Source organism: Scaptodrosophila lebanonensis, unplaced genomic scaffold (genome assembly GCF_003285725.1).
Source record: "Scaptodrosophila lebanonensis strain 11010-0011.00,11010-0021.00 unplaced genomic scaffold, SlebRS2 tig00000001-arrow-pilon, whole genome shotgun sequence".
NCBI classification, from domain to species: Eukaryota; Metazoa; Arthropoda; class Insecta; order Diptera; family Drosophilidae; genus Scaptodrosophila; species Scaptodrosophila lebanonensis.
Window position 1 is genome coordinate 24,166,434 of NW_022060529.1, and position 24,015 is coordinate 24,190,448.

General features: G+C 38.9%; 4 protein-coding genes across 7 annotated transcripts; 2 read left to right on the plus strand and 2 right to left on the minus strand.

Moving 5' to 3' along the window:
- The first annotated feature begins 294 nt into the window (after positions 1-294).
- On the plus strand, positions 295-17,564 carry LOC115620949 (ninjurin-1). The gene is made up of 4 exons (XM_030514467.1): positions 295-394; positions 16,669-17,115; positions 17,172-17,326; positions 17,384-17,564. The coding sequence occupies exons 2-4, from the start codon at positions 16,848-16,850 to the stop codon at positions 17,534-17,536; spliced, it is 576 nt and encodes a 191-aa protein (XP_030370327.1). The 5' UTR covers positions 295-394; positions 16,669-16,847; the 3' UTR covers positions 17,537-17,564.
- On the minus strand, positions 1,081-14,015 carry LOC115620917 (long-chain-fatty-acid--CoA ligase 5). Of its 4 annotated transcripts, none has more exons than XM_030514418.1 (8): positions 13,822-14,015; positions 11,671-11,814; positions 11,446-11,600; positions 4,247-4,420; positions 3,009-4,186; positions 1,665-1,893; positions 1,399-1,572; positions 1,081-1,339 (listed from the first exon to the last, which is right to left on the minus strand). In XM_030514418.1, exons 2-8 carry the CDS (start codon positions 11,735-11,737, stop codon positions 1,202-1,204), a joined length of 2,115 nt encoding a protein of 704 aa, XP_030370278.1. In that variant the 5' UTR covers positions 11,738-11,814; positions 13,822-14,015; the 3' UTR covers positions 1,081-1,201. The 4 variants fall into 4 exon arrangements, with proteins under 4 accessions (XP_030370278.1, XP_030370287.1, XP_030370295.1 ...); XM_030514427.1 differs by lacking the exons at positions 11,446-11,600; positions 11,671-11,814; positions 13,822-14,015 and adding exons at positions 6,329-6,364; positions 6,520-6,722; positions 9,707-9,796; XM_030514435.1 differs by lacking the exons at positions 11,446-11,600; positions 11,671-11,814; positions 13,822-14,015 and adding exons at positions 6,329-6,364; positions 6,520-6,722; positions 9,502-9,746.
- Positions 17,560-21,762, minus strand: LOC115620940 (short/branched chain specific acyl-CoA dehydrogenase, mitochondrial). Its single transcript, XM_030514456.1, has 4 exons — positions 21,637-21,762; positions 21,445-21,553; positions 18,458-18,936; positions 17,560-18,391 (listed from the first exon to the last, which is right to left on the minus strand). The coding sequence occupies exons 1-4, from the start codon at positions 21,667-21,669 to the stop codon at positions 17,768-17,770; spliced, it is 1,245 nt and encodes a 414-aa protein (XP_030370316.1). The 5' UTR covers positions 21,670-21,762; the 3' UTR covers positions 17,560-17,767.
- Positions 21,763-22,849: 1,087 nt separating this feature from the next.
- Positions 22,850-23,782, plus strand: LOC115626450 (60S ribosomal protein L26). Its single transcript, XM_030521829.1, has 2 exons — positions 22,850-22,864; positions 23,163-23,782. The coding sequence occupies exon 2, from the start codon at positions 23,181-23,183 to the stop codon at positions 23,628-23,630; it is 450 nt and encodes a 149-aa protein (XP_030377689.1). The 5' UTR covers positions 22,850-22,864; positions 23,163-23,180; the 3' UTR covers positions 23,631-23,782.
- Positions 23,783-24,015: the final 233 nt, after the last annotated feature.

Below are 24,015 nucleotides of genomic sequence, written 5' to 3' on the forward strand. Positions count from 1 at the left end.
AGATTTGATCTTCTCATCTACTTATAAAGAATACATATACAAGTACATAAGTACTTTGCGATGTCTGCCACTCTTTCTTCTGTGTGTTAAATACATTGGAACTTAATACATCATCAGTTTAGCCATTAAGTACAGGTTGAGGGTATAATAAAAGTTTCCAGGAATTATATAAATTATATGGGAAAAAAATTCAAGAAGAAGTCAGAAATTAGTCCTTGCGTTTTATTTCAATGAAAAACGATTTCGATTTTGTTTAGGTTATTTATTTAAAATTATAAGTTAGGAAAAGAATTATCAATATTATTATCATTATGCTGTATTTTATGTTTAGTATATTAGAGAGTTTTTCTTTGCTTTCTCTTCGTTTTGTAAGGCAGACAGTGCAGTCCAAGTGGTAAGTGAGTTGCGACGTTTTAAAAAAATTCGCTTAATCCTTTGTAAAATTTGTAAGTTTATTGTTAAATTGCTTTGCTTTAATTGTAAAACGACATGCTTTGCTTGCATATCCCTAATCGGCCCTGGCATTATTTTTATTTTTATTCTCGGTATCAGCGTTATCGTATTTATAGCTTTATTTTAATAATTTTTTAATTAAAATGTTATATTTTTTATTTAAACTAACTCTGAGTGTATTAGTAGTGTTAAGTATTAAAGCTTTGGTTTTACTCATTTTATCAATATGTTTGAATATGTTTTATTCAGACTACGTATTTGTTGCTAATTAAATAAAACACGATTCGAAACTAAACCATTGCAATTTGGACAACCATAGTTAACATATTTGACCTACAGTTTTGACAAGAATTTCTAAGAGGTTCCCTATTAAATTATACCTACATATGTATAGTCGTAAAATGCTGCGGCCAGTTAGAATTATATCTGCATCCTGAATCGTGTACTTGTTATTGCTCAGCTTATATGCTAAAAATTGACGAAACTACAAAATTAGATTTATATTTTTCGATTTTCTTGCTATGTAGTACTATTCTTGTATATGTAGATGTACGTATTAAGTACATGTAACTATTATTCTGGCATTTGCTTCTTGTTGATATTCAAAAATAATTTTAGTCTTTGCTATCAGTTTATATAGTTATTTATTTATTTATAAGTAGTAGTATTTATTGTTGGTTTTGTGTCCATTTGGATGCGGTTTAGTTTGCTCTTCGTTGTTCTAGTTGTTGTAGTGTTTGTTATTACTTTAATCCAAATGTTTATACATATCCTCGAGCTGCGGCTTGAAGTAGCTCTTCAGTTGCGGGCGCTTTGCCTTGAATGTGGGTGTGAGCAGACCGTTTTGTACAGAGAAAGGATCAGGATGCAGATAAACGTCTTTCACCTGCAAAGGATGTGAAAATTGGGGTTTTGGGTGGATTCAGGGCAGTCTTCTGTACGCACCTGTTCGAATGATTTTAGACCGCTCTGCTTTCCCCAATTGAGCATATCGTTCATAATCAGTTCCTTGACATTCTTATTATTGCATAGGACGGAGAGGGTGCCGCGTACGTTGTTCTCCGTGGCCCATTGCTTCAGTACATCAACATCAGGTACTACAACAGCTATGATGCAACTCTACGACAATGAGATGGAAAATATTTATCAATCAACTAATCATAAATTTATACAGCCCAAATAAATTATTTTTGAGGCCATCATCTTCTTACCTTTAAGCTTTCGCCATAGACGTAAACTTGATTGACATATTGACTCAACGTATAGATATTCTCAATCTTCTCGGGAACTATGTACTCGCCCTGGCTTAGCTTGAAGATATGCTTGCGTCGATCGATAATTCGCAATGTACCATTAGGCAGCCACATTCCCACGTCGCCCGTATGATGCCATCCTTCCGCGTCAATGGCTTCGGCTGTTTTTTCCGCGTCTTTGTAGTAGCTGTTAAGCGAATGTTTAACTTAATTAAGTAATAAGTAACGAGGGATTGTAGATAGTTATAAGAAGAATTATTAGTTTAAAACAAGATAGAACGCTACAGTCGAGCAAGCCCGACAGTAAAATAGCCTGTACTCTCCACAAAAAAAGAAAAATTAAAAAAAAAAATTTAAAAAAAAAATTTAATTATTAAAAAAAATTAATGAATTTATTAATTAAATTAAATTAGAATATATGTTTATGTTTAGTTTTAACAGCATACATTTACATCACGTACCTATGCGTGTTTATATGCGTGTATGTATGCAGCACAAAGTTGAACCAAAGCAGCAACAACAACAACAGCTGCGGGCAGCGCTGCCGACAGAGGCAGCGCATGAGCAGCGATTTTACTTATGGCTATAACTTTCTTCAGAATTGACCTATCATGATGAAATTTGGCACACGGACACATTAGTACTAACTGGATGTACCTACCAAAATTGATTTCAAAATTCCGAGAATTACGGAAGTTATAAGAAAAAACACGAGTTGCGGGGGAGTGGGGGGGTGCATCGAAAAAAAACTCAAACTCGTACTTTCTCGGTCTTAGGAGAATATGGAAACCAAGTTTGGTTATTCTAGCTCTTATACTTTCTGAGATCCTTGCGTTCATACGGACAGACGGACAGACAGACGGACAGACGGACGGACGGACAAGGCTATATCGACTCGGCTTCTCATCCTGATCAAGAATATATATACTTTGTGGGGTCTGCCACGCCTCCTTCTGTGTGTTACATACATGCGCACAAAACTAGTATAGCCTTTCACCCTTTGGGTACAGGCTATAAAAACTTAAATATATAGGAGTACACTACTTTTACACGAGTTAAAAGTTTGGAGAAAAAGCTGCTTCAACACTGATAGCATAATATTTCTGTAGCACCCAACTACAGATATCCATATGGGAACTATAATTATTGATTTATATAAACACGTAAAGTCAAATATTGAATTTGCCTTATATTGTTGGCAAAGATTTAAACAAATGGTATCTATGTGTAGAAGCCCTTTTTCTAATTAAAATATAATCTACCAAAGAATTAGTCTCTACTGTTTTATTGTAGTTTACTTACCCGTGGAACACATTCGATCCACGCACACACACCTCTCCCGTATTTTGATTTGCAAAGTACTCCATCTCGGGTACATCCACCAGCTTGACGGCGTTGCAGGAGACAGGCGGCCCAACATGATTGGGCACATAGTCACCCTGAACAGTAAGCGTAATAGCTCCAGTGCATTCCGTTTGACCGTAACCCTCCAGAACCAGACAGCCCAGGGCACAGCGCATGAAGGTAAGAACATTGCCAGCCAGCGGCGCTGATCCCACGACCATAAGTCGTAGATTACCTCCAAACGCCTGATGCACCTTTTTAAAGACTAGCTTGTCCCAGCAGCCGTTGCGCCGTAGCACTCCTCGGGCGATCTCCTTCTCCTTGGACTTCATGGCCATGTTGAAGAGACCGCGCTTCAGCGACGAGGAGGATATCTCGTTTTGTATTTTATCGTAGACGCGATTTAGGAGTCGGGGAACGGCTGGCATTACAGTGGGCTTCAGCATTTTCAGATCGTTCGTCAGCTCCTTGATGTCGCCAGAGTAGAAACCTACACAGCCACCTACATAATAGATGCCGTTTTCGCAGCAGCGCTCGAACATGTGGGCCAAAGGCAGGAACGAGATCATCACATCCCCGGCTCGTATGCGATGATCACCCATTTGCAAGATAACGGCACAGACGCCAGCCACTACATTGCCGTGGGTGAGCATGACGCCTTTGGGATTGCCTGTGGTGCCGGAAGTGTAGCACACTGTGCACAGGTCTTCGGCTGTGGGCGGTACCTCGGCATGATTGCCTTTGGCGCCAAGTTTTTCCACATCTATGAAGGAGAATATTTGAACGCCACGACTTCGCGCACGCTCTAACGTCGTTTGCCGGATGGGCTTAATGGAAACAATAATCTTCAGGCTACGCGGCGCCTTCTCCAACAGCATGCCCGCTTTGGCATCGTCTTCCACTATGACTATAGACATTTCCGTTTGGCGTATGATAAAAGCACAGGCATCTGGACCGAGGGTGTCGTAGAGCGGCACCACAACCAGAGAAAAGGAATAGCAGGCCTGCTCATATAGAATCCACTCCGGTCTATTTTGCGAATAGATGCCAATTAGTTGTTTGGGACGAGCGCCCAACGCTAGCATTCCGGAGCCAAAGTTCTTGGCACGTAATAGGGCCTCGTCATAGTTAATCCACTGTACGAAAAAAATAGTCGTCAAGATTTAAGCGCACACAATATATCAAGAGTTAGGCACCTGGTAGGGCGATGTGAGCGTCTCCCGCCAGCCGAGGCAGGGTCCATTGTTCGAGGCATATGCACCTTCGCGGAACGTCTGATAGAGTGTCCGCACGTTCTCTGTGATGTAGGACACAAATTTGCCATTTTTTGATTCTTTGTAGAATTTGGAAACGTGTATTTGTTCTGGACCCTGAAAAAGACCATAGAAAAGAAGGAAAAAGTTGTGTACATGCAATGAGTGACAGAGATTGAGAAAAGGGGACTTGGAATGCGGAATACTAATACGTTTTATGCATGAGATGTATTGTATAAGCAGCTGAAAGTGAAATAGTTCCAATAAATTTGTAAGTATATTCCTAGACTGTTGTAAAAACATACTGAATATACGGTGTTATTTATCTAATCATTAATTTTATAATTTATCTAATGAGTACCTATAGTCTAAACTCAGAAGGCAATGGGCAACATGTGTGACAATTTTATTTTCTATTGCATTGCACCACAGCTCTTTAGAATAAGTTCTCTATATACATATTTCTCATAGCAGAGACTGCAAGTATTGCCATTAAAAGTTCTAAGGAACCGGATTATTATCCAATTCTGTCATATTCCTATCTTAATGCAGATTTTCTCTGTCTTTCTTTTTGAGAATTTTTCCAGAGTTTGAATAATATCCAATTTTAATAAAGTGATGTTTTTCTTATTATTTCATGATAAAATCAATTTTGTTGTTAAAAATATCAAACTTGTTTCCAGTGTCAAAGGCTCCTTCAATAGATTCAAAAATATATCAACTGATTTCGGATAATCTTAATCTACAACAGTTTAAATTTAAACTTCTAACTACACTCGTTCCATTTACAGAAAAGCTTGCTAAATCATTATTAAGAGATGCATTTTCTAACCCAGTGGTCAATATAAAAGGCCCTTCTGGTCTATTTAGACATATCTAATCGTCTTAGTAGAAAATTACTAATAATAAAGCGAAACTCGTACTCCTTACCCCATTAAAATAAAGTGTAATGTAAAAAGGTAGATGAAGTATCTAATCTAAGGTATGTACTTAATCGTGTCATGGTGGTTTCAGTGCGCTGTTATTGAAAACAAACAATATATTTGTTTTTAAAACAGGTAAGGGATAGTAGTGGCTTTATTTTGTTCAAATTCAAGAACTTTAAGAACAACCACCAAGTGGTTGTTCAAGCGATTGTTCGTTTGACAGCAAAATAGGCGTATAGCATTAAAGCTGGAAGGGTAGACGGACTTTGATGTCTATAAGTATATGGATGTTACAGACATTTTAATATCTGTTTTATATATGTACATACACATACATATGCTATATAAAAATATTTAAAAAAAATGGCCATTTGCTAAAATTTTGATTGAAAACAAACCGAGTAAATGGCTTATGAATCGAACATGAAAGCATATTTTTTCGAGGCCATCCCGTTCAATTTACACAAAATTTGTGATTGAACGCATTTCACATTGCACAAGGAATTACTGGAAATAGCTTTGTATTTGTATTTGTGTTGTGATTGCTGTCGTTGATAGACGTTCATCAATAAGAATTTTAATTTACTTGCTTCATACAATCGCATGATATACGGTTTGTTTTTCTTTAATCCTCGTATGCCATAAACATATCACTCAGCGGAAATATTGCGCACATAAAATCGGCCAATATAGTAAGTGCAAAGTGGCGCGATCGTATCAATAAATCGAAAAGCAATAGCGCACTTCCTTTATGAGAAACAGCCGCAAACAAAAAAGAAAAAAAAACATGATTGGCGAAAAAACCCAAGTGTTGATGCATGGGACGAGTATCAAAATAGACCAAAGGCCAAATGGTAATGGTCTGCTGGCGCTTTAATGAGCAAATGCTTTCAAAAATGTTTGTAAAAAATAAATCGAATGATTTGTGCTTGTTTATACAATAAACTGATCGAGCTTGTGCCGGTTCTGTGTGTTTTCATGACGCACGGTATACTTTGAGGAAGGTTGGGAAAGGGAGAGAGCGAGCGAGCGACGAAATGTACTGCATACCCCTAGGGGCAGAAACTTTAACGAAATTGAAATGAAATCGCACGCCTACCCTGTGGTTGATATCTTGCCGTGGATCGTATATAAGCTGCAGATTAAATGTTGGCCGAAAAACAAGAGGAACAAAAGAAAAATAAAACAAAAGAAAAAGCAAAGAATTATCATTAGTTTCGCACACGTAAACGGATTTAAGCCAATGTTAGTTAAGATTTAGATATACAAGTAAGTAGAAGCCTTCTTTACCTTGAGCACATCACTCTGATTGCTCAGCTCGATTGGCACGCGTATTGTGGTGATTTGGCCGCAACAAGACATCTTGTCTCTCCGTCGTTATTATTTGCTATTCACTTTTGACGTCTACTGTGTGACACTTTGCACGGCTTTCAGCTTTTATTGGTCATTCAATTTACCCGCCAAAGCGTTTATTATGCACATTTTCCAAATGACTGCAAAATGAAACGATACGGTTTTCACTTTTCGACAACTATTTTTATGAGCAGCAACAGCACCAACTGCCCACTTCGCTCACGCCTTCGATTCTGCTTCAGCCCCCCCGGCCTCACCACTCGCATCATTTGACGTCATGCAACGGTCGGTCCGTTCATAAAATCTCTATTTCAGTTTCAATTTAATTTTTCACATATTTACGCACCGGGCATTTTAATTCTAATTAATATAGCATGAATGAAGGCGCGCTAGCATCGAGCCAACAGGTACAAACGCTCTTTGGTCTAATTATAGCGAGGCAGAGAAGCATACACGTATACTCGTAAGGTATTTTGGTAAGTCCCCCTCATCCCTTATCTTCAAAGCAAAGCGACAAGAGTTGTGGCGCCGCAAGCCGCCGCTGTCAGATTCTATTTGCTAAGTGTTGCCAATTCGATTTTGTTTATAATTTTTCAATATTGTCAGTTGCGTGCTGTGGAAGGGGCACGCGGACCCGATACAAACATCGACAGCACAATTCGCAGTCGCAGTCGCGGTCGGAATCGCTCTTCTGCCCCAAATGTCTATAAATAGTTAAATGCTGTTGTTATCTGCTAGCGAGTGGCCGCAAAACACACAAAACGCACAACAATTAGTAGCATCATTTGCTGAGGATTTTGCAAAAACATAGCGACTTGTGTGTTGAAAAATTACTGACACACACACCCAAGCAGAAACAAATAATGAGTTGTTTTGGGGCCTGAGTCATAGTCATGGGAATTATTGGCTTGTAGAAGCTACGCTATGAAAGGAGGGGATTAAGAATAATGAGTGTAAGTGGGGAATGCATTATTCTTTAGCAATTTGTATAAGCTACCTATAAATTGGTGAAACTTTTTACTAATTTCTAATAAATAATAAAGATAAATTTTAATTTGTGTTACAAATGCTTCCATTCGGACCCAGAGAGATTTTGCCAAATTATTAATTATAATCTTATTTAATTGTTATGGCCTGATAATTATTTTTCTTTGTACAATATATTTTAAGTTTCTCGCGATCTCCTTTACGGTTAATTTAATAAACTGTTAAATAACTTTAAATATATGCTGAAAAATTTATGAAGGATTGGTTAATCCTAAGCTGACGACGTGTGTAGCTATAAACGAGAATGAGTTGCACTTATTTAGTTTCTTTGTTTGTATTTGCTATATGTTTATATACACGCCATTTAAAATCAAAATCATCTAGTCTCATTTTGAAAATGTACAATTCCCGAACTGTTTCTTTTTAATGGATACATTAAACAAATGATGCGCTATTAAATCGTTTTCATTCATGATTTGCAATGAGAATTTTTGATCTCAATTCAATTTGATTACGTTGTCGTATTTCATTTCAATTATTGTAGAAAACTATAGTCTTCGTTTTTCAGAGCACTTAATTTTTATTTCGAGTATATTTTTTAAAATTCAGATATTTGTAGTTTGAATTTACAAAATTGATACGTTTGATAAAATACGTTTGATAAATATTTAAACCCAAAATGAAATTAATAAATAAACAATTTAATTAATTAATACATGAGTAAACTCGATGGCTCTTATTAATTTGGAAATTAAAACTGATGAAATTAATATTCGTTTTGTGCTGAAAAACATAGGTTCTATTTTCTGTACATTCCGATTTCTGAGCTTTCAATTCGTGAGAGTCTACTGTAAGAATAATACCTAACACATGCATATCTTGCCTTCAAATAAAGTAATGCTAAATTTTTTCTTTTATGGCAATATTTTTCACTGAACTACCTGATGTTTTAGATCAGCAATTATATTTCAATGGCTGTTTTAAAAATGCAGTTGTAGAAACAACCGAAAAATATATTTATCTATAGTTATGAGGTAGGGGGAATGCTATCCCCAGCAAGAAGAGTGGATAGACTAGACGTGAACTATCAAGTAAGCGTACTATGATGACTAGTGATAAGATGAGATTTCAAAATATGTGAATTTTAAAAAAGCCTTATACTGTCTGTCTTCGATTTTTATTCAATGATATTTTAAATTAAATTACTTGTTACTGTGAGTGCAATTTGTAGTTTTATGACAGCTTTCAATCAAAATTCCATAAAATGTTCAATGTACCACATTGCTCCCGCACCGGTTCTAGTTGGTATGTGCTCGAAAAAAGCAGACAAATTGAAAAATGCTTCAATAGCCGCACACTTTCTTCAATTTTAGACATTGAGAAAATGTTAAAAGTATTGTACGCTCATGTAAATCTGCAAGGATCTGAATATGAAATAACTACAACTAATATTATGATGCCAAACATTAGGTAAAAAAAATATACAAACACACACTCGTAAGCGTACTGCTTATGGGCTAACAAAAAGAAAATGGGCATTGTCTGCTTCGAACAACGTCTCCTATTGGCTATAGCCAGGCCCCGAAAATACTCGACAATGCCTTAGTGTCATTTAATTTTATTCTCATTCATATATCACAACGTATTAAAATCGAAATGATTTCAACGGCACGCATAGCTCTGAGTACGCTGGGTTTTTTTTATTTATGTTGATGTTTATGCATGTTCGGCTTGTTCTTTTTTCAGAAAGGGGCTATAGAGGAGCTGTCTTAGCCGTCCGCTACATGTCATATGAACTTGAACTCTAGCGTTTGGTTCTAGGGTTCAAAGGCCCAGGCAGCAACAAGGCGGCGGCAGTATGACACTTATTTAGACGTCGCCTTTATAAGAAATAGTAAAAGATAATTTTTTAAAATTTGTCCCGCGCTTTACGTAATGATTAAACGGCAGTATTTTTGTCAATTTGTTGCAAATTGTCGCCCGCCTCGTGCGTTTTGTTTCCCTCCTACTTTTCGATATTTTCTGTTTCGCTTCGCGATCACTGGTGCTGTTGATCAACGGGTAGTATATTCTAATATTTGTTAGAATGTGGTATATGTATGTATTTATAAAAAAAAAAAACGCGTTCTATATGTACGTTATGTTGCTTTTGTTGTTTTAAACGAAATTTGCTTTTGGTTCCTTTGTCAACGCCTAGAATCTTGCGCACAGATACGGCCGACGCGACGCCACGACGTGTAATTTCGAACTGAGCAGCCAGTTTTGTGGCTAAAAATGATTTTGGCCCACAGCAGATCTTCTTCATCGCTAAGAACAACAACGAGCATTTTGCTGAGAGAAAAATGGCCAAAAGACAACGCATTGCCAGCGGCCGGGGGGAGCAGTGAGTAGGGAGTCACATGAAACGGGTGACCATGCAGACGTTGTGGGCGGGGGTGGGCTTGTTAGTGATCACATAGGAATTTCATTCGCTTGAATTTTTTATATTGAACGTTTTCGTGTATAATTTGTAGTTGTATTTTTCGGGTGTTGCTCTTGTTTTAGTTTGATCAAGTTGTCTGATTGTCCGTCTGTCTGTCGGAAGCCAACACCCGCTTTCCTTCTTGCTGTTTGGTTTTATGTGCACGAGATCGAGCACCGTACCGCTACTCATCTCTTATGATTACAGCAGCCAGGCTGTTGACGTCGTCGTCGCCGCCGGCAGTCAGGTGGGTAACTGGGGGTGCTGTTATATGCGGCGAATTTTGTTCTGCTAACAATGCGGTTTATACTTTTTCCACGTCAATTGTAACTAAACGCAAAGATATTTATTTTTTAAAAACCAACTGCCACTTATTTTTGTTCCAATTGGTTTTGTCGAAGATCCCTAGCATAATTAGCAATTCGTTAGAAAATCAGTGTTACCAGATGTCGAGAACTAAGCAGGGCTTATTTATTTTTGCATGTTTGGCAAGGTCGGGGATATCCAAAGAAATTTCAGCTCAAGCGGGTAAAAAGTGTTAATAAAAATAGCATATTTTAATTTTAGGCATATATGTATGTACATACGAACATGCATTTGGGGAACTCATGACATTTTGCGGCATATCGCTCTCATCTCTAAGCTTTTCAAAGCTGCATTACTGTTGAAGGTTTTTTTTTTTTCAACAGACACAGTCGTGGGTGTTAGCTTGTTTCTCCAAGATGTCAAAAATTGGCGAATTATAAATTCTTTGTTTATTTACAAATATAAACAATGAGGAAGTGCATTGAAAAATGCAGAACAAAAAATTCAACAATAATATTGCAAGTCAAATGTAAAATGAAAAGTTAAAAGGAAAAAAAAAAAAACAAACTATAAGCTATGAAACCTAAATGGCAAATGCAGTTTTGCATAAATTGAATTAGCAACAATTGACTTGACTAATTAAATGAAATTATGGGATGTCAATTGAACCATGGCATGATTTATGGCACTCGCGGCCATCAAGTGCATGGGACGTTTGATAAATTATCACAAATGTTGCACTTTTTGGCAGCCAGTACGGCAACTAATTAGAGCGTGGGACCTCTGCTCGTTTTCGCAGATACCGCTGCACTAGTTTGTACCACTGTAGTGACTGCGTCATCGTAAGACAAAAGCCACAACAAAAATAAAAAAATAGAAGAAAATTAAACGAAAAATCATGTGACGACAACGTATTCGAGAGATATGTGCGGCTGGCACATCAAAAGACCTGCCCTGCTTTAGCCAACTGTCTGTTTTACCTCAAACTAAAGACAAACAATCGGCAAATCGATGATGTAATGGGTGAGTGAGAATCAAATACTAATGTGTAATTTTATGTGTGCATGACCATTGTTGGCTTGTCAGCTGATTTGTGCTTTTCTACTTACATCGAGCAAAGGTGATTGGTTTTCCAGAGGCACTAATGGTTTTTCCTGTGTTGGTCGCGTTGCAAAGTAGTAGGCGACACTGGCCGCTAGACTGGTCAAGGTCAGCGTGCCCAGTGTGCCACCAAAGTAGTTAAGGTACCCATCGACCTCGTCCCCTTGAAAGCAAATTGAGAATGTTTACTCCAAGCAATTTTCTTTGGGTTAAATTATTATAATTATACTTACAAAAATATGAAAAATTGCTAACGATCAAATGATTGACATAGGCTAAAACCGATTTTTCTGGCGTCATCTTAAGCCTTGGTTCCTGTAAACGTTCAGTTTTTCGGCTGTGGCGTTGCTATATTATTTGGCCAACAACTTTGGCTGCTATAAGCAAGAAACAATAATCGTTTTTTAATCAATAATTTATATATTACGTATATATAAATTATACACATACATAGATAGCACTATATGTACTAACATGAACACAACCCTAATGGAAACCTGTGAATCGACGCATATGTGTAATTTTAAACTCACAATTCATCCGATAAATATTTCAGTTTATAATATGCGTAATTATAGACTCGACGCAATACAAAAGCAATCGAGCGTTGAGGAAAACAAGTACCGCATAGTCAATTTCTTTTTTAAATGGATGCCTATCAATAATTGTTGTATACTTATGCATGTGTGTGTAATGACATGCATCGGGTGATAACAATTAAAACAGTTTCAGTTGATCGATCTGTCGGTCGAAGTACGCAAAAGTGTTTGTTATTATATAAAACGCACTTAAACTGCATTTACAGGCTCATTAAAAGCAGATGTTTCTTCATATGTGGTATGATAGTTAATACCGGGCTAATAAAGTTGTTTAATTGTGCATTACTAATGGCCATGGTCAAACCAATGTTAATTGCGGCTTTCAAAACTGATTCCTCTCCATAGAAATATGAGCAATAAGGGGAACCCACTCTTACTATCGGGATAAGAGTGTCGGCCCTGTTATTCAAGTAGACCGCAAAACATAACTGATACACTATAATATATATGAAGCCTATGAAGCTCCGGCGAAGTAGTACCCAGAATGGAGAGCAAAACATTTATGGCTTTATCAGCTCGAGTTCTACTTTGAGTGTAGGGTGGCTTATCAAAGCCAGAAGAATTAACTGCGAACTGTGAATGCTCTAACGTTTCATATTCAGAATGCATGCCATTCTAGACGGCATTCAACGTCGTTCTGTTATTTTTATATTATACTATAAGTAGTATTATATTTATATAAGGTCTTACAGATTTTCAAACCCAAAACTATATACACTTTAAATAAAGTGGAACGTATAATTATATATACATATATTAATTTCTATACCAAACGAGTAAAACCTGTTAAAGTCGTACTGTTTCGACTCTTATATACTTTGTACCCACTATTTTCCATAAACATTGTTGTACCAATCAGTTCGTTGCTGATACGTGATATGATTACATGATTCACTGATTTTGATAAACCTTTAGGTTGTATAGTATAAAAAATTTCAGAATAAAGAAAGCAGAAACTAATAATAGGATAAAGATTCAAAATACAAAAACTAAACTTGAGCGACGAAAATCTATCATGTATAAAAATTTAATATCTCTTTAGTTCTTAAATGTTTTCCATTGATTCGGTCTTGAATATTCGTAAACATATGGGAATACGCACAAAGATTTTAGCGTTGTCACAAAAAGACTCATTGAAATAAGCAACTCCTCTTCACCCAGATCGGTGCACAATTGCAGCGTATCAAGAAAAATAATAATAATAAAAATAAAACAAAGCGAAGCAAAAAGTTGATAATTATAAGAACAAGCAACAAACAATAACAGCGAGACTTGTTTATCAACGTGCCCAAAACTTTGGACCGAGCCGACTTGCTCGTCAACAACCATAATGAGATTATACACTTGCATGTACATAAGTAGGTGGAAAAAATCTTGAAGCGGTTCGAGTATAGAGTAAATTCCGCATCTTCTGCTACTAGTTTTTGGAGCAGGTCATCCGGTTCCTTTGTTATGCAATGCGCCGGGTCGGCTCTATCGATTTCCTTATAGGATGGCGCCACACAGCTTGTAAAAAGCGGACGCAAGTACCGGGCGGGTGCCGGCGGTGTGAGGTCAAGGTGGCATTTAATGATTTTTGGTATAATGGCATGAGAAAGAAACGCAGACGGGGGGGCAATAACCGCAACTGTCAAATTACGGGTCATTGATTTTTTACCGGCAGGACCTACAGTCACATGTCGAGGTAGAGGTAGGACACAGACACAATGGCTGACTGAACAGCACGTGCATTAGTGGGTGGGTTTGGATGTGGGTGAGCGGTGGTGCTACTTTATTGAAGCTTACCCGCAACGATGTTGTTGTCTGAGATGTATAGTATGCTTTAAAAGTATTTCATAGACGAACTATCCGTACTTAATAATAGACGCACGATTTACGTAAACTGAACCAACTAAATAAATAAAAGGGAAAATCAATGAACAGAAAAAAACGTAGGCACGCGGTAAAAGACACACAGACGGTAGACGGCGGCGCGTGCAGTGAGCAACGACAGTTAGGCAGGCAACGGCGGAGATGAAACCAAAAGGCTGCCAAACGTGTCGAGCGACAGAAATAAACTAAACTGAGGCCGAGCCGAAGCCGTGTTGTTGGCTATAGAGATAGGAGCCGCGTCTGTGCTAGCGACAGTAGCAGAGACAGAAGAGGCAAGAAGTCAGTTAGTTGGCTAGATTGGCCAACGAGCATGCGTGCAGCAAACACCCGCCTGTGTGGAAGTCTAATGAATGGAGCAGTGAGAACACGAGGTAGAGAGCACTCATTTTGCAGGAGAGAATTCAGAGCCCAGTCAAAACAAAAACGTACGTAGTTTAAACTTAACTGCCAAGCGGTGAAAAGGCAAACATGCTACACGTGCTGGCAACTGCGGCATAAAATGTGGGGGCCGGGCGACGGAGGTCCTGCATTGTGTTTCCAAGAACCAAACGGATGGCCTGACTGAGATACACGGACTGCCTTGAAAGTATCAGCCATTAGGTACTGCAAAATATGACGTGATATAAAAAATGTTTCGATGTTTATCATAACGACAGTGTTCTGAATGATTTTTATGTTATACCTAAGCACCATCATTTCTATTTTACTTTTGAAAAATATGAGCAATGCTTCGATAAATCTTCAAGTTTCTTTTTTACATATTTTCAATATTTGCATACCTTTTTAGTTATGTGGACGTCTTTTGAAAGAAGTTTTTGACATTGCAGTGTTTGGCGATTACTGACCCCCCCACAACAGTCATTCTCATCTGAGAGGTGTAAGGCAAAGTAGAAATTTTTGAGACCAACATATTTTGGTAGACAAAACATAATTTTCAAATTTTCGTTGGAAAACTAAAATTGTTTAAAATAAACCTGACTATTGTAGACATATTTTTAAATAAAAGAAAACCATAATAAACATATATTTACTATACTTTCACGAAAAGTTTTAAAGTTACAGATAGATAACTTATTTTCTTTTTGTTGGTGGAAAGTAATTCGAGATAAAAAAAAATCCGTATGTACCTATTATAGTTTTAAAGCACGGAGTTTCTAGGTGGATAATTATTAGATTTGTAGCGTTGTAACGTTGTAACGATTAAATTTTGATCGCATTCGTAAATTTTCAAGTAACTTTTAGGTTAGCCCACGTGTTCGTATTTATGTGTGATAGTATGTAGGTTCGTAGGTGTGTGTGTGTATAAGTACGTGTGTGTGTATGTGTTAGGGTGTTTGGGCTGTCCGTAGGCGTTCGACTGTCGGGCCTGTGACGCATTTGGTACTGCAAAAAAATGTCAGGTGGTTGCCTGAGAAAAATGGGAGGAGACGCACCTAGTCTATGTGTGTCCTTTTTGTGGCAGCTGTTGGTATTTTTATAAAAAGTCTTTCGATCAATATTTGCTTGCAAGATTTATTGTCAGGCTAATCAATTATTGAAAATAAAGCAACTAAATATAATTATATGGGTGAACCCAGTTAAGTTTGTTGTCCGTATAAATATTTACCTACTGTACATATGTGCATACTTGTACGTAAACATATGTACATACATACATACATATGCATGTATATGTATAAATACATATGTAGGTATGTGTGATAACGTTTTTTTAAAATGCAGCAAAAGAGTGCGACAAGGCAACAAAGCTGAGAGACAACAAGGCGCCGGGTTCAGGTCACAGACGGCAGCACCGTGTCAATGTCGGTTCAGTGGGCGCGATGATAGTGGGTGGCTCCAATTATAGATGCCCAAGAGTATTTCTGTCAGCTGACATATTTCTTTGAGCAATTTTCTGGTGTGAAAAACGCTCAGCCAGCACATGTAAGGCACCATAGTAAAATTGTGGCATACTTTCAGGCTGTATTATAATTTTAAGGCAAGTGCCCTTCGAAAAGTATTTCCTGCGATCTATGTGTTCCACTTAAGTTAAGCAGTTAATACTGAGGAGTTGACGCTATAAAAAGTACATTGGGGTTAAAGTCTAAGAACTTATTTTAATAAATTAGAAATTAAAAATGTTTTCATAAATTGTCTGTATATATAAAAAACTAATACGTTACCTTCGGAGTTGAATACCGTTCATCTCTTTAAACAAACCGGGAACTGACTAAAAGGTGGTGGAACAAGAACTACTAGGTAGATTAACTTAAATTTTACTCTTATACTGTTTTTCTTTATTAAAAAATACCGTTTTATATAACATTATTCGATTTTTATAAGTAGATGCTAGTACGCCTGGCAGGGGTGGCCCGGGGACACAAATGGAATAATGCTTAGAGTCCATAAACATTATCGAAAAAGGAAAGATAATTACTGGGGATTATTACCGTCAGGTACAGACATACGGATAACCCGATTTGGATTTGTTTCGTCATGCTGATCCCATATGTATGTATGTACATAACTATAACATGTGATCTATCTTTCTTATGATTATTGCAAAGTACACTCCAATGCACTAATATTCTTACACTTTTAACAATACTCCTATACCATTTACACTTTTCAGTAAACGGTGTAATGCAAACTTATACAAACTGTACGTCTCTACTTACCATTATTATTTGTTTGATCGTTTTAGTTTTGAGCAATTGTTTATTGGAGCATTCTTATTCTTCTTATAACCATTATTAGTTTTTACTGTAAATATTTCAACAGTGAGGCGCATGTTGTGACTTGCGAAGAGAGGTCAGTGTCAGGTGGCCGCAAGCCACGCTTTATCAGAGCTGTGACCACAAATGGACAACCGCAACTTGCTATGTTCACAATAGGGCCACGCAATGTCTGGGCATTGTTCCAAATATTTTCATTTAACGTAAGCAAATGTTACAGAACACATGTCCGAAGTAAACAGGATAGTCATGCACAGCAATGCGGTGTCGATAGTTTTGGACGATGCAGTCCCTAGTCGGACGGGTAGCTATGCGAGCACAGTGGCTACAGGGCAGTGCTGCAATAGTGAGTCTACCATTGAGGAGGAGGAAGAGAAAGCAACTGGAACACCTGTTGAAATAAAGAAGACAACGGCCAGAGGAAGGGGAAAGAATTGCACAAGCGTGTTGTCGCCTGATAATAGCTATGCGGCAAATAAAAATGTGGCCGAGGGTGAGTGAGAAGTTTCCAAATTTTCCTTGGCGTACTAAAGCATTATCTCATTGCAGGTCTCATGGACATAGCTCTGCTTTCGGCGAATGCTAATCAGCTGCGTTTTCTGATCACCTACAATCACGAGTCCTCCACATACTACTACAGCTTGGTTTTAGTTATATTGTCCCTTGTCATGCAGCTTTTCGTGGGTATAGCCCTCATTTTTAAGGTAAATGTGTGAGTTACTTTCAAACATTGCAATATCGTCGTACTTAAATCATTGTAGAATCGTCTCAAGCGCTGCCGTAGTCGTCGCTTTGCGCGCACCCATGAGCTGCTCGTAATGGGCGTTTTTATGATCACAGTGATAAACATATTGTTAGCAGCCTTCACCACCACCGATGGACGAAGTGCGGCGCGAGCTCATACCAACCCATAATGGCACCAAACACAAAGCAGACATTTGTAAAGTTAAAAATTTAATTTGTATTTGATACATTATAACAAAAAAATCCATGTACATATATATGTAAATGCTACGGTTATTTGACAGCTGCGGGACGGCTGAGGAACCGACCCGCAACTTCCTTAAATGCACTTGACGTATCTGCTACGATATCTCAGCTTTATATGTAGGCTTTAAACACAGAAAGAGAGGGGATGAACTGCCCTAACCAGAGTAGTCTTTCTTGATGCACTTGGCAATGGTGCTCAACTGCATGTTGGTTGTGCCCTCGTAGATCGCTCCGATCTTCACATCACGATAGAATTTCTCCTGGGGGAAGTCACGGGTGAATCCAACGCCGCCCATCCAGTCAATACACTTGATGGCTGCACGCTGAGCTACTTCAGAAGCGTAGAACTTGGCCATGGCGGCCTCCTTCAGGAACGGTACGCCCTGCTCCTGCAGACGTGCTGCGTTGTAGGTGAGAAGACGCGCAGCTTCAATCTCTGTGGCAATAGTAGCGATTTGATGCTGCATAGACTGGAAGTTGAAAATTGAGTCGTTGAATTGCTTGCGCTCCAACAGGTAGGGAATGGTGGCGTCAAAGGTACCCTGCGCCGCGCCAACCATCTGGGCGCCAATGCCAATGCGGCCCTCGTTCAAGAAGCCGGCGGCATATTTGTAGCCATGACCGAAGGTGCCAAGAATGTTCTCCTCGGGAACGCGGACGTTGTCGAAGGTGATCATGCAGGTGCCAGAGGCACGAATGCCCAGTTTGTCCTCGGGCTTGTTCACGATCAGACCGGGTGTATCGCGATCAACAATGAAGGTCGTGATACCGCGGTAGCCCTAGAACGAAAGGTGAGTTCAAAGAAAAATGATGACCCTATCTATCAACGGTGGAAATAAACTTACATCCTCGGGCTTGGCATTGGCAAAGACCAGGAAAACGCCAGCTACATCACTGTTAGAGATCCACATCTTGGTGCCGTTGATTACATAATGTGAGCCGTCCTTCTTGGCAACAGTTTTCAGAGAGAAGGCGTCGGAGCCTGCACCGGGCTCGGTGAGAGCAAAGCTGCCAGCATATTCCTGAGCAAGCTTGGGCAAATACTTTTCTTTCTGCTCCTTGTTTCCGAATTTAATCATGAGAGAGTTGACCAATGTGTTATGGATGTCCACAAAGGCAGCCACAGCTGGATCAATTTTCGACAGCTCCTCCACGACTATAATATTGGTCATAAAGTTGCAGCCACTGCCGCCAAGCTCTGTATCAATCTCAATGCCCATAAGACCGTTCTCGAAAACGGCTTTGACCACGGAGGGATCAAATTTGTGTTCAAAGTCCATTTTCTTGACCAGCGGCAAGATTTGATCCTGCGCCAGCTTGGCCACTGAAAAGTAATGGGAGGAAGAGAGGAATCGTTTAGTCAGTGCTGTTATCATCGAAAGCTTTCATTATCAAGCTTTGACCATGAAAAGTTCTAAAGAACTTTTGCAAAAGCTTCGACCACCTTGCGCCTGTACAATCTTAGAAAAAAAGTCGTTAATCAAACTGGTCTTTTCTATCGGGGGCCTGTGAGCATACTTTATGTAAATATATTTATCTGTGCGCAAGTATTTATATATATATATGTATATATGTATGTGTGTATATCTGTATGTCATCGGGTGTATTTGCCCACGCGTTTGTTTTATCAATTCTGTACTGCGAGCGCCGATTGTGCGCTCACGATCGCGTGTGGCTCGCTCTTTCTCTGTATATGTAGTATGTTTTTTATTTTTTGTTGGACAGCTTCCAAGTGACGCTCGCACACACCTACTTATTGCGTCTTTTAGCACCCAGCTGGCCGGTCAGCAGTATATTTTTTTCCGAAAGCCTACGTGCAAACGTATGTATGTCAGGTCATTTTACAAGTCGGTGTAATTATTTGTGTATGACAATTCCTATTTATTGATCATTTCCAAACTATAACTGAAGGCTGTGGCTTGCCCTACGATTCTTTGGGCATTGCTGATTGCCACAACCTCAAAGTGGGCTATATGGCCGTTGTAGGCAACTGTACCCCGGAACAGACTCTGGGCAGGGACTTTTCAAGAAGCAATAAAAGATTTTAAAATTTTTCATTTCGGTTGTATGCATCGGTAATGTTGTAAGTTCCGGGCCCAATCTTTCTCTTGATAACCCAGACTTCACTGGTTCTGTTTAACTTGTTCTAAGCTTATACTAATGCATGCAAAACTAGTTTGAGCCTCGATCAATCCAAAAGACTTGCAATCGCATTCGCCCCTTCGCTTGCCCAGATTACGGGACCCGGCAGCAGAAGTTACGTAACAATCTCAATTTACCAAGAGTCACATATAGATTGATAAGTAAATTTCAGCACACTGCTGCCTCTCGCCCTCTAACCCCTAACCATAAGAAACGCACACACACACATATAACGTACATATGTACAGTGAAAACTCATTTAATGAACATCTGTTTTATCCTGACACACTTCAGCGGGCACTTTTTCTAAAACATTCGATCGGTGTATCCCCTTAAGAGGACACTCCCCTTGGGCGGACAAAAATTGGCCGACCGTGAGTGTCCATCCACGAGAGTTTTCACTGTATTTACAAAGTATGTGCTCATGATCTATTGGCCGGTTTATGATAAAAAGTGTCAACTCTCCAACTAAGAATCAGCGGTCTAAGAACTTGAAGTTCCACTGACTCAACTCTCTAGGTGAGTTACGCGACCAAATGCCACGCACACCGTCGCCCGCGTGCCACTAGAACAGTGGACACATTTGGGCAGGGGCGTGGCATAGCCGCATATTTGCTCTATCACAAGTGTAACGCCATCAAGTTTGCTTTGATTTGGGAAACTAAACGGCTGACTGACTTGTGAAAAAAATTCCCGATATAAACGTGTCGTCCTTCTTCCTTTATCTGCATGTCAAAGCAGCCGGCAGCAGGCTTTGACCCAACAACCACCCAAAGATATATAGACAGGAACGTAATTTTGCCGCAGCTTTTTAACGCACACGACCAACGGTGGCCAAGCAACGCCACCATCGAAAACTAAAGCTAAAGCACAGACACAGACGAGTTTATTTTTAGAACCCAATGGCCGTTGATTGAAATGCTCTGTAGTTACCCATTAAATTGACTAAATTGCTAGTTAGTTTAACACATATACATATGTATGTACATAAATACACTTAACTGTGCCACGTCTGCAGTGCAGAAGTTAATTTCGATTGATTGCACCAGGTCCTGTGCATATCATGCCTAACGATGAAATTGGATTGGGAGTAATAAATTATGCAATGCAATAAATGATACTTCAGCCATTTAATACGATTAAGGCAAATATTGCAACAAATACCTATTTCCACTGATAATGGAGGAAAATTAAAACGACATGCAGTCTGTCATATACATACATTTGTATGTAGAAAATTGCTTAGCATGCACTCGGATCTGGTGAACAATTAAAATCGGCTGCCATTCTTCTGTTCTTGCCCATAACAAATAATGTTCTTATCTGCGGCACTGACACACCACCCCAGAAAAGTACAGTTTTATCAGCTGCCTATTAAAAAAAAAATAATTTAACCCTAAAATAGTCGAAGGGAAGAAAGGAATTGCATTTAAATTATTCGGCTTAACGTAGCACAAATGCAATATAAATAATAATAAAAACTTAGAGCAACACGCGATGTTCAAATTACGTAACAAACTGGAAAACGCTGAAGTTGAGTAAATAATATCTAAAACTATTTAACACAACAGCGCTTATCAAATGGGGCTAAGTTTACACCATGTAAGGAATGTAATTGTATACGAAGGTTTGAAGTTTGCTATCTCGCCCCCAGCGACCCTAAGACGGTTATCCTTTAAAGGCAACTCACCCGTCTCCTTCATCATTTTCTCATCATCGGTGAGATAAGTCAGTGGTGGAGGCAAGCCACTGGCAGAGGACATGGCGGCGCATTGCTGACGATGTGCTGCATTGGCCAGCTGAAAATTAAAAGTGAAAGGCGAAAAACAAAAATTAGATTCGAATAAGATTGATGAACAGGCGACAGGAGTCAGCTACTTACCAAGCGCATAGGCAATTTCTTCAAGTTGTTCATCGTGATGTTGAATATGTAGAAAATAAATAAAAATTAATTAGACACTACTAGATCCTCTGCCCAGATACTGTACAACAGCGACAGATGGCTACACGCGCGCGACTAATTTCTAATTAGACTCCAGCAGAAGATTTTGGTTTCGGCGACGATCTATGAGAAGCAAAACAAGATTTCAAAAGCTTTTAAGTTAAAAGCTTGAAAACTGTTATAAACTACACTACGCAACTGTTCCAGAACAGTTGTGAACCAGCTGATTGGACCAATAACCATGCCGCTATGATAGTGGTAGCGCTTTCAAGTTTGAAATTTTAGCATTTACTGCGCATATATGCATGTACATAGGCACATATGTATGTATGGACGTTACAAGCTCCAAAAAATCTGTTATTTGGAACTATAGTTTTTTTCTAATATTTACTATGATTATCAACACTGTAGCGTATGTATGTTTGATGGTCCATAACGCACGGTTTAAAGGCTTTTTATTTTGTGTTGCGCCCATTTACCTAGATCCATGAGGTATTTTAAGTAACCACGCATACATTTAACAATTCTAATTATGTTGTGGAAAATCCAATGCGAAAGTTTCTTGACGGTCGAATGTTTGCTGGTCCCATTAACCACTAAGGGTACTACGATCCCACGGTATGTATGTACGTCACATAACATTCTTGCAACATCAATTTACGGACCGGATCTAAGAATTCAAGATCAACTCACTGGTCCGATGCAGATTGCAATAACTGCTTTAATGTAAATTATGTTTGCAAAACATATTCGTAATCGTTAAATGGTGCACCAAAACTTTAATTAGGTGTGAAACCAAAATACTCCAAGAGTCACGCGAAAATTGCTTGTTTTGTAAGTTATATTTAATAAGTTTAAGTTATAATAATAAGTTTATATTAAAATTATAAATAGAAAATAAAAGCTGGAACAATATTTTATAAATATTTGGTATTTATAAGTTCTTACGAATGTAACATCCATAACGTGCCATATAATTATACATACATAGATGTTTGAAATTGCGCCACTGTTTGGCATTAATTTTTTCTCAACTGTTCTCGAACAGTTGCGAACAGCTGATTACACCCATCGTTGTGGTATGGCAACGCTGTGACTACTCTCTCTTCAATACTTCCGCCGGGCGCTGTCAAATTCTTTCTTTTCGTTGTTTTTACGACGGCCAGTAGTAAGTAAATTTAATTTTGAAGTTACCGAGGCATCACTGCGAGTTTTTGCAAAGTACCGGCGAAAATGCAGAGAATAGATTGCGACGCCAACGGAGAATATAAAATGGAGCGTCTAGCTGTATTTTTTCGCGGATAAATAAACCTCGAAGATGGACGTGCAGCGTATCAAGAACATATTTATGTAAATTGTGGCTATTGCAAAAACAGCAGTGAGAATGATCTTGGATGCCTTTTATAAGTTCCACGTACCTAAGAAGATATCTAATTATTCTTTTATTTATTTTTTTTTATCTAAAGCCCGCACAACCAGGCAGAATGAAATTGAACAAGTTTGTGTCGTCGTCGCGCAGGAAGAACCGCAAGCGTCACTTCCAAGCACCTTCACACATTCGCCGTCGCCTGATGTCTGCTCCCTTGTCCAAGGAACTCCGTCAGAAGTACAACGTGCGCTCTATGCCCATTCGCCGAGACGATGAGGTTCAGGTAATCCGTGGGCACTACAAAGGCAATCAGGTTGGCAAAGTGGTGCAGTCCTACCGCAAGAAGTTCGTCGTTTATATCGAGAAAATCCAGCGTGAAAACGCTAATGGCACCAACGTCTATGTCGGCATCCATCCCAGCAAAGTGCTGATCGTCAAGCTAAAGCTCGACAAGGACCGCAAGGCAATTTTGGAGCGTCGCGCCAAGGGACGTTTGGCTGCTTTGGGCAAGGACAAGGGCAAATATACCGAGGAGACTGCCGCCCAACCTATGGAGACCGCGTAAATGCTGCATCAGCAAGAAGAGTGTCGCCCACGCTGACGTCTTTGTGCTGTTTACAGTTTCTACCGTATCATAAGTGATTAAGAAACAAAAAAGTTCTGTGGAGTGTGAAAATATGCAATTCTTTGTAATAAAGAAGAGTTTGTTTTTCGAAATCCAAGTTTAAAAATTAATTCGTAAATGTATGGTTAAATGCGACGCATGGAAAATTGCGAGGAATATCCGATGTGGTCCCTCAACCAAAATTTCGTCGGTAGCTGCGTACGGACAATTCTCTGTTGCGCAAAGCATGTCAAGCTCTTGGAAAGTTATTGTTATCACACAATAAATTTGTCCTGTCGTCTGTATGTTTGGAGCTCTCTGATATCCTATACAACAGCCAATGTAT

What these genes read in the sequence shown, in the direction of transcription:
- LOC115620917 (XM_030514418.1), bottom strand. Translation starts at nt 11,737, where the DNA reads ATGACGCCAGAAAAATCGGTTTTAGCCTATGTCAATCATTTGATCGTT. An exon ending in TCTATGGCGAAAGCTTAAAG is followed by an intron (nt 1,573 to 1,664) that starts GTAAGAAGATGA and finishes TCATTGTCGTAG; the next exon opens with AGTTGCATCATAGCTGTTGT. An exon ending in GTCTAAAATCATTCGAACAG is followed by an intron (nt 1,340 to 1,398) that starts GTGCGTACAGAA and finishes CATCCTTTGCAG; the next exon opens with GTGAAAGACGTTTATCTGCA.
- LOC115620949 (XM_030514467.1), top strand. Translation starts at nt 16,848, where the DNA reads ATGTCCGAAGTAAACAGGATAGTCATGCACAGCAATGCGGTGTCGATA. An exon ending in AAATAAAAATGTGGCCGAGG is followed by an intron (nt 17,116 to 17,171) that starts GTGAGTGAGAAG and finishes ATCTCATTGCAG; the next exon opens with GTCTCATGGACATAGCTCTG. An exon ending in GTATAGCCCTCATTTTTAAG is followed by an intron (nt 17,327 to 17,383) that starts GTAAATGTGTGA and finishes AAATCATTGTAG; the next exon opens with AATCGTCTCAAGCGCTGCCG.
- LOC115620940 (XM_030514456.1), bottom strand. Translation starts at nt 21,669, where the DNA reads ATGAACAACTTGAAGAAATTGCCTATGCGCTTG. An exon ending in AGAAATTGCCTATGCGCTTG is followed by an intron (nt 21,554 to 21,636) that starts GTAAGTAGCTGA and finishes TTTAATTTTCAG; the next exon opens with CTGGCCAATGCAGCACATCG. An exon ending in GAAAATGATGAAGGAGACGG is followed by an intron (nt 18,937 to 21,444) that starts GTGAGTTGCCTT and finishes ATTACTTTTCAG; the next exon opens with TGGCCAAGCTGGCGCAGGAT.
- LOC115626450 (XM_030521829.1), top strand. Translation starts at nt 23,181, where the DNA reads ATGAAATTGAACAAGTTTGTGTCGTCGTCGCGCAGGAAGAACCGCAAG.